The sequence below is a fragment of the Protomyctophum bolini genome, assembly GCF_963924005.1.
Source record: "Protomyctophum bolini genome assembly, chromosome: 5".
Classification (NCBI taxonomy): Eukaryota; Metazoa; Chordata; class Actinopteri; order Myctophiformes; family Myctophidae; genus Protomyctophum; species Protomyctophum bolini.
The window spans coordinates 23,993,991-24,003,990 of record NC_137866.1 but is presented as its reverse complement, the minus strand read 5'-3'; the positions used below and the strand labels follow the sequence as shown (position 1 = coordinate 24,003,990).

General features: G+C 40.8%; 1 protein-coding gene across 1 annotated transcript in view; it reads left to right on the top strand.

The window, feature by feature from the left end:
• cacna1fb (calcium channel, voltage-dependent, L type, alpha 1F subunit) overlaps positions 1–10,000 on the top strand; it is a gene marked incomplete at its 3' end in the record, with an annotated part of 47,725 nt that overhangs the window by 29,741 nt on the left and 7,984 nt on the right. Inside the window, 12 exon segments of the mRNA XM_080762841.1 lie at positions 771–929; positions 1,125–1,235; positions 1,665–1,748; positions 1,999–2,127; positions 3,087–3,152; positions 3,992–4,083; positions 4,875–5,034; positions 5,397–5,524; positions 6,737–6,833; positions 7,477–7,579; positions 7,980–8,081; positions 8,700–8,833. Of these exon segments, the coding sequence (XP_080618967.1) occupies positions 771–929; positions 1,125–1,235; positions 1,665–1,748; positions 1,999–2,127; positions 3,087–3,152; positions 3,992–4,083; positions 4,875–5,034; positions 5,397–5,524; positions 6,737–6,833; positions 7,477–7,579; positions 7,980–8,081; positions 8,700–8,833 (1,365 nt within the window).

The following is a 10,000-nucleotide window of genomic DNA, read 5'->3' as shown; positions in this document are numbered from 1 at the left end:
AGGTAAAATTGTACTTAAAAAAATATATATGAGCCACCTTCTTGTGGCTCATATCCCATAATTATTATAGTCATTTTTATTCCTGTACAAAATCTGCCTGTAAGGCTTTACAGATTTTACCCAGTTAGATCAGAATTGAATGAGCTCTTTCTGAAGTATTTCTGAAGGAGAGAGAAGGTAATCCTTCCCACGATAAAGATGTCATTAACTATTATCTATCCACTCCTGCATAGTGGGGGCCGCGCTATAGGCAACCAACGCCATGTGAAGATTGTCCTACTAGCAGATATTAAAAATCATATTAAAATTCATCAGGCTGCCTGGCCTTGAAATATACTGTACATGTCCTAAATATGGAAAATTGCAATGGGCAGTTCAATGTTAAGTACACTGTTTAGTGCTTGCTTCCCGGAAAGGCTTTATCACTGACACTCCCAACATATTATGAGCAGCTTACTGAGATCTGCACTGTCTCCACCAGCATCCCCTTCAGACAAATGAGCTTTTTGCTTTGTTGTGACAAAGAATCGAATGAGGCACTTCCACACACATTCCCGCCATACATGAGACATATATCGAGCCAACATTCATGTGATATGGCTTTAGAGGTTTTTTTAAAAATACTAAGACTTTGACTAAATAGAAATTGCAGTGAATATTACCTGGGTATAATAAAGGAGATGTCGATTTAAAATAACACTATACTAAACTTGATGAGTTGAATCAACGTCTGTCTGTCTGTCTGTCTGTCTGTCTGTCTGTCTCTACAGCGTCAGTGTGTAGAGTTTGCGCTGAAGGCTCAGCCATTGAAGCTGTACATTCCAAAGAATCCAGTCCAGTATAAGTTCTGGTCCATCATCAACTCCAGTGTCTTTGAATACGTCATGTTTGTCCTCATCCTACTCAACACAGTCACACTGGCTGTACAGGTAGGGTTTGGAGTGTGTGTGTGTGCGTGTGTGCGTACGTACGTGAGTGTATGTGCGTGCGTGCGTGTCTGTTTGTCTGTGCATACGTGAGTGAGTGCGTATGTGCGTGCGTGCATGCATGCATGCGTGCAGTATTTCCGTCTCACGTGCATGTGTGTGTGTGTGTGTGTGTGTGTGTGTGTGTGTGTGTTTCAGCACTACGAGCAGTCGAAGGAGTTCAGCCACGTCATGGACATACTGAACATGGTGTTTACTGGTCTGTTTACTGTGGAGATGTTACTCAAACTGATGGCTCTCAGGCTCAAGGTGAGACACTACTGCACTGTGCTGATACAGTACATATGCTTGTACTGTAATTAACCACTTGATAACATCCATATTCTCTGTGGAACCTTTGCCAAAATTAAGCCAATGTGTCGAGCTTGTACATCGACTAATCTTGGCCAAAGGGTTTAGTGTATGGAAAGAAGCGGTCAAAGTACAGTTGTAACTCATTACAGGTTCTCTAATATACTGTAAGACCAAAGGGTTTAAGTAAAGTATCTGTTCCTTTACTTGATTATTTTTGGATACATTTCCACCACTGGGAGAGACTTTCACTTGCACACTACATTTCAAAGACAAATATTGTACATTTATGGGAAGGGGAAAAGTACATTATTATGAACTAATCAATCATTGCTGTTGTGCGTGCGTGCGTGAATACTGTCTGTCTGTCTGTCTACCTTTCTTCAGCATTACTTCATAGATGCCTGGAACTCCTTTGACGCTCTGATTGTTGTTGGGAGTGTTGTTGACATAGTGGTGACAGAATTCAGCGTAAGTAAAGCAGTAGCAATATCAACACTTATAGTAGTATACTAGTATGTCTGAAGTATAATGGTTTGACGCCATCACTGTGGATATGATGTTGTGCTTTTGCATTGAGTACAACACTGCCACCTCCTGGGTATGTTAAGAACAGCACTCTAACACTTACAGGATGGAAAAGTAATGATTAATCTCACAACAGCAATACAGTACCTACATTACCTCCCCCTGTCCGTCTGTCTGTCTGTCTGTCTGTCAGAGTGGGGACGACAGCTCTCGTGTGTCGATTACTTTCTTCCGCCTGTTTCGAGTGATGCGACTGGTCAAGCTCCTGAGCAAAGGGGAGGGCATTCGCACGCTGCTGTGGACTTTCATCAAATCCCTACAGGTCAGAGGGGAGGGGCTAATGTCAGAGGGGAGGGGCTGATGTCTAATTAATGGCTAATTAATAATAATAATAAAACTTTATTTGTATAGCACCTTTCATGACATGAAATGCAGCTCAAAGTGCTTTACAGAGCAATGGAGAAAAAAAAGAAAAGAAAAGCAAGGCATAAACATTAAAAAACAAGAGCAGTAATGCAATACAGTGAGGACATGAATAACAAAAAATTTAAAGATCAATTAAAAGCAAGGGTGTAGAAGTGGGTCTTGAGCTGTGCTTTAAAAATGTCTACAGAGGCTGCCTGTCGAAGGTACAGTGGGAGTTTGTTCCGCGCCGTCGGCCCGTAGAAGCGAAAAGCTGCTTCCCCGTATTTTTTAGTTGCCATTTTTTTAGGCAAAGCGAGCAGGCCAGCAGCTAATGTCAGCAGCTAATGTCAGCAGCTAATGTCAGCAGGAGGTGCTAAAGAATGTCGTTTTGGGAGGAGGAAGGGCTAACGACTCTTCTTGGTCATATAAATATGTAATTACATTAGAGAAATACAACAATAATAAATCATGGTAAATATATATAGAAAAACTGTACTTTAGATTAGAAGACAGGAGATGCTCTTGTGTAATAGCCTAGTACAGTAGTGCAGTAGGACGTCATAGTATTGTAGTACAGTATATGGTACAGCGTTGTGTGGTACTATATATAGTCAAGTGTAGCATAGTATAATTAGTATAATTAACTGTTTTAGATCTGTTGACTTGAGGATGATGTTTTACTGCCTTGTTCCAGGGCACAGGGTCAGGGCTAACCATGTCCTGTGTGTGTGTGTGTGTGTGTGTGTGTGTGTGTGTGTGTGTGTGTGTGTGTGTGTGTGTGTGTGTGTGTGTGTGTGTGTGTGTGTGTGTGTGTGTGTGTGTGTGTGTGTGTGTGTGTGTGTGTGCGTGTGCGTGTCCGTGCGTTCGTGCGTGTAGGCCCTGCCATACGTAGCTCTGCTTATCGCCCTGATCTTCTTCATCTATGCTGTGGTTGGCATGCAGGTCAGTCTGTAGGCTCAACACACACTCAGTCTGTAGGCTCAACACACACTCAGTCTGTAGGCTCAACACACACTCAGTCTGTAGGCTCAACACACACTCAGTCTGTAGGCTCAACACACACTCAGTCTGTAGGCTCAACACACACTCAGTCTGTAGGCTCAACACACACTCAAATAACTGGGTTGGGCAATACGGAAAACATCCTCATCATCATCACCTTGCATTTTATATATATATCACACATGTTACATAATGTTGTTGATGGTCATCGCCGTCGATCTGTCATTTTCAACTGACATTCTGATTCTTACTGTTTGCCAATTCATCATTAATCCATTTAGGACTGACTGAGGCCGATTCTGGGGAAAAGAATCTCTGAAATCCTAACAGTTTTCTGAAAAACCCATGTTTTTAAAACCCAACCTTTTTAATGTATTTTTTAATGTCATAATAACACCAAAAGGGGTTCCCGTCCTGAATGGATTAACACAATTGTGTATCATGAAGCCACGCTGCAAACTTGTACATCTGCTATTTTTGAACATTTTAGAAAAATCTTAACCCTTTCTGGGCGGTAACCCCTTTTGGTGTTAGCATTATGTTATGCTTTAGCTATTCAGTGGCGCGCTACGAGCTTGTAGGTCTGCTATTTTTGAAAAATCGAAGAACCATTGACATAGAAACATAGCTTTTTCAGAAAACTGTCAGGATGTAGTAGAAGACATTTTTAGAATCTGATATCAGGTCAAAATGGGTTTGAGAACTACTGATGTATATAGGGCATTTAGTGGAATGGGCCTCAACGCTGTGTAATGTCAAACCTCTTTACTCCTGTGCAGACGTTTGGGAAGGTCGCGATGCAGAGTTACACCCAGATCAACAGGAACAACAACTTCCAGACATTTCCTCAGGCTGTGCTGCTGCTCTTCAGGTCTATATATACTCCTCCTGAAAAGTACTGCATTAAAAATGTTACTTGAGTAGAAGTATCAAAGCAAACAAAAAGGTAGGAGCGCACGCCGCACACCAATAGTGGGGAGGTGCTGACCACGGGGAGACAAACTTGAAATTAGGAAGGAGAGGTCAGCTCAGGACAGCTCGTAGTCACGATGCAAAAGACCTTTTATTCGGTTTACCAATGTTTCTTCAGGGTATATGCCCTGAAGAAGGCATTTTGTTGCAGAAACAGAAACGTTGGTAACCCAATAAAAAGTTTTTTGCATCATGACACTTTAGTAAAAGTACAAATTACATCAAAATATGCTTGTACTACAGGATGTCCTATTTCCCAATTTTCTTTGTCAAAACCTTTTGATTGGACCATAATAAATAAATAACGTTTCATTTTGGCTTCGTAAACAAAAAAATCACAGGCCATACATTGAAAAATAGCTTAAATATAGGGAGAAATTTTAGATATATTTAATTATTTCAATTCATACACATTTATATTTAATCATATAAAAATGTAACAGTGGAAATAGCAGATCTATAAACTCACAGTGTGACGCGATGATGTGTTGTGAGCTTGTAGATTTCTGTTTTCTGTTTTTTTAAAACATTTTTTTTAACATGGAAAAGATTATGACAATGACGCGAAATAATTGTGATTATCCTAGTTATCCTAGTTGAAAGTGGTGAAACTATCTATGTATTATTATTATTATTATTATCATTATTATTATTATTAATATTATCATCATCATTGTGTTGTTATTGTAGGTGTGCCACAGGCGAGGCGTGGCAGGAGATCATGCTAGCCAGTATGCCGGGGAAACGGTGCGATCCAGAGGCGGACTCTGAACCAGGAGAGGAGTTCACCTGTGGGAGCACCATCGCTATTGTCTATTTCGTCAGTTTCTTCATGCTGTGTGCTTTCCTGGTGAGACGCACACGCACGCACGCGCACACACACACACACACACACACACACACACACACACACACACGCGCGAGTGCAAACGACAACATTAATCCCTTAAATCCGCCATACTTGGGTTGACCGGGGTCCCCCAGGGCTCTGCACTATGCCTGCTCCTTTTGTCCTCTCAACACCAAATCTCTGTTCCGTAAATAGCAGATCTACATACAAGCTCCCAACACGCAGAATCTTTTCAACCGAGCATAGGAACACTACAGGGTTTATTTGGTTTGATTATTTGTACAGTGTTTGCGGCCTCTTCCCTGTTTGGTCGTGTCATTGATGCGTTCACATTGTTCAAACCTGTTGTTCATTTCATTCAGATTATCAATCTGTTTGTGGCCGTCATCATGGACAACTTTGACTACCTGACGCGCGATTGGTCCATCTTGGGGCCGCATCACCTGGATGAGTTCAAGAGAATCTGGTCAGAGTATGACCCAGAAGCCAAGTAAGATGTTTCATTTAAGGCGAGACACCCCAGGTGAATAGGGAAAAAAAGTTAAATAATAGCTATCACAATGAAACTTCTCCAGTTGATTACTTATATTAAAACTAAGATTTTTTGTATTACAAGTTTTCTGAAATTATATGTTTAAATATGCAAATTAGGCATTATATGCGCTAATTTGCATACATTTCGGGACGATAAATCTGAAGATCGGATAAAGCCAGGTTCAAAATGATCATTTCATTTTGTTGACAAAGAAAATTACACATGGGATTTTTGATATCTCTAATTATCACTCCACAAATCAGAAAATAGTGTCAACAGGCATAAAAAACCCAATTTTCGGCATTTTTTTGGTATAAAATGTGATGTAAATCAGGCTGTGAATGATATATCAACAAATCCATGTGTAAATGTCTGCGGAATATAGTTATGAATAAGACTGGAAAGTTTGGTGTATGTGAGTTCAACTGAAGTGGAAATTCTTTGTCCCAAGTATGAGGAAAACTCATTTTGAGAAAACGGCCTTTAAAGATTTGTATTGTAAAATTCCAAAACGTTTTATTTGAAGCCACTATTTTGAGACAAAATATCTCATCCAAACCTTGGCAACAACATATAATGGCATATATCATTGGAAAGGTCTGGACCTCAAGCTGACTGTGGTCTGATCCAAATATGGTCACTTCCTTTGTACCAACAACCAATCATGAAAATAGAGATGGTGGCTTTTCACCCCGAAAAACGAGCTGTCATTGGCTAAAATAAACTATCCAACTAAACATCTAAATCTGTATTTTTAATGTGTATTTTGCTTTAGTTTGAAAGAAAACATGTTTAGGAAGCAAAATAGCAAAAAAAAAAAAAAATGAAAAATCATGATTTCACCTGGGGTGTCTCACCTTAAATCACAGATATTTACATAAGCTATTGTTGCTGACGGGGCGGAAACCCGGAAACCGTGTATCACCATGTTTAAATGTTGTGAGCTTGTAGATCAGCTATTTTCACAATTTGACAATAATAAAAAGGAACTGTTTAGGTACATACGAGGATTCCACTTGACAGCAACGCTAGTTCATGTCCATGATTCTGAGATGAGCTCTGTCCAACTGTGAGCTGTCCATGGTGCTGAGTAGTGCTGGACTACAAATCTGTGGTCAAATGGGGGCTCTTTACCTTTCAGTAACACTGTTCTGTGTTTGAATGAAGGGGTCGTATAAAACACCTGGATGTGGTCGCTCTGCTCCGAAGAATCCAGCCTCCTCTGGGTTTTGGAAAACTGTGTCCTCATAGAGTGGCTTGCAAGGTAATGTAACATACATCACACAAGAACATAGATAATACTGCATAGACAGATATGACAATATGTACATAAATATGCATGTATAATCTCTAAGAGTACACGGGATACTGGCTTGATAGGAAGCCAGTTCAATTTTACATAATAGAAGCTGGATATGCCATATGCATATTTTTCGTTCTAATTTTCTTTTTGTCCATGCTCTCCTGCCACCCCACATTCTTTTCTTTTCTCTTTCTGAAAATAACAAAAATGATGGAGCTAGAAAATGTTAACCCAATTCTGGGTGGGAACCCCTTTTGGTGTTTCAAGCACTATGTTATACTTTAGCTATTGAAAAATAGCATGTCTATAAGCTCATAGCGAGCCACCGAGTGGTGCGCTACGAGCTATAGGTCTGCTATTTTTGAAAAACATGTGGCGCAAATTTTGAATATATATTCTTTCAGAGCAAACGTTTTTAACTCATTTTCAGAAAACTGTCAGGATTTAGAAGACATTTGTAGAATCGTTCACAGGTCTAAATGGGTTAAACCTATAAAATTATGTGACAATACATTTGATTCTGAATTGCCAACCCCCTCCCACTCCCTCTCCCCCCTCTATCTCTCTCTCTCTCTCTCTCTCTTTCTCTCTTTCTCTGTCTCAGAGATTGGTAGCTATGAACATGCCTCTGAACAGCGATGGAACTGTAACATTCAACGCTACACTGTTTGCCTTGGTCCGCACAGCTCTCAAGATAAAGACTGAAGGTTTTTAATAGTCACAATCATTATGCTTTTATATTTGTAGTCAAACTTTTCCTGGATGTTCCTTCAAATGCTTTATTCATACACTGTATTTATGTGTATTATTATACTATTATTATGAAGTGTTTAAAAGATTACGTATGTTTTTGTGTTATTGCGTGGATCCAAGCTATCCAAGCAATCCAACCAATAGAAACTGCAGGCTTTCTATTCCTGAAAAGTTGCAATACGAAAATGGAAGCCATCGTTCTCACGATAATAAAAATCTAAATATATATATACTTTTTAAATTGTGGTATTTGATCATGAACATTAGTGATATATGAAGATGGGTTGAAAAGTGTTGAAGTGGTCCCTTATGTATTGTATTCATGTGTTACTGTATTGTTGTGTTGTTCTATAGGAAACCCAGAGACAGAGAATGAAGAGCTGAGAATCATCATCAGAAAGATTTGGAAGAGAATGAAACCCAAAATATTGGATGAAGTCATTCCTCCACATGAAGGTACTTCTACTAGCGCTACCACCACTACGGTTACTTACTTTTTTTTAAAATATATTTTTTATCCCACGATTTTGTAACCCATTGTTCACCCCTGTGTCAATCATCTAATGTGATCCTGGGCTCTACACACCCTCCACCAACCTAGTCCCCATATATGGGGAACAAGGGGAGAGCAACGGACTTGAACTCATGCTTCCTTCATGCCTGAGTGTACGGTTACTTACTAATTCGCTCAATTACTACCTACAGTAATTAGCTTACGACCTTATGTCCAAACTATTGTGACTATTGTGTGACACTCGTGTGAATTTGACCACTTTAAAATGTTCTAATATGGATATACAAGGTTTCTACCCGACAGCGATGTATTTTAACTATAGACTAGTTAACCAACACCATCACTACTGCCTGTTTCTGCTGGTACTAATAGGTTATGCTAGGGTTATGCCACCCGTTGGTAAATAAAAGTATGCATTTCCAATAAAAAAACAAATACATCTCTGGGTGATTACTAATGTATGATTATGTACGTATGAAATTTATTCCTCCAGTGTTTATCACAGGTGCTGACTTTCATTGAATTCAATACTCTCTCTCTCTCTCTCTCTCTCTCCCCAGAGGAAGAAGTGACTGTAGGGAAGTTCTATGCAACATTTCTGATCCAGGACTATTTCAGGAAGTTCAGGAAGAGGAAGGAGAAAGGAGGGTTGAATGGAGGAGAAGAAGAGGCCAGCAACCCATCAGCTATGCAGGTACGCATGTGTGTGTGTGTGTGTGTGTGTGTGTGTGTGTGTGTGCCAAGGCTGTACCCTAGCCCTTATTTTAGGACTCGAACTTGGGCAGGAATTCTCAAGTGAACATTCGGACCAATCATGACAAACACAATTTTTCGGGCCAAACAAAGAATTAGAAAGTAGATAAAACGGCAGGTTACAACACGTTGTGTTCTTTGTAATTATTTGGTCCAAAATATTGTGTGCGTTGTCATGATTTGTCACGACAGGAGTTGGCTTCGTATACGACGCTTAAAGGTCTTTAAATAAATAAGTTTTGAAATGCCTAGTGAGAAAATGAAATGGAGAAAAATATCCTGGGCCACTCGTCGTTCTGAAAGGGGGAGGGACTGCGACGCTCCATTGTGCAAAAGGATGCCTGTTTAACAGATTAAATGTAATCAGCATAGGGCGCAGCAGGGAATCGAACCCCATCCCAGTAAACCAGGAGCTCCATGCCTGTGCCAAAGTGCTTTGTTTGCGACGCAACGCAAAAACCTACCCATGTAGGAGCCCTACCCTACCAGCCCTAACCTACCAGCAGCAAAGAATACAAAAACAGATACTTACCCAGTTACCGTGAACCATCACGTTCTTCTGCAGATGACAGGCAGTGTCCACAAGTTAGGTGAAATGAGGTGAAATGACAGAACCGGCCGAAATTGTGGCAGTCGACGCAAAAGACGCAACGCAAACGAGTGCAAGAGCAGGCAGCCCGACACAACGCAACCGCAGGAAGCCGGAAGGCAAACGCAAACGAGAGCAACACCATCAGTAGGCTACCCTGCAGAACCACACCAGCGACAGCAAAGGACAATAAACAAGTTTGTACTCACTGAGCAGCAAGCAGCTCTTCCCAGCAGCAGCTATAGCGTACAGTTCCTACCTCAATGTCTTGTGCAGGGAGGGGGGGCATCGGTCTGGGACACTTCACATGGGCTCCAGGGTAGGGTGGGGGTCCTCGGAAGCCTAAATTGGTGGGGCTGTGGGGCCCACGGACATGGCTCGTCTCAGAGTCCAGGGCTTGGTGCTGCCTCCTACACCACTGGTGCAGTGACTCTTCATATTCTGGAATTACATGAAGAGAAAAGATAAGTGTCATTAGTGTTATGTAGGCCTACATCACATTAGAAACACATGTGGCTG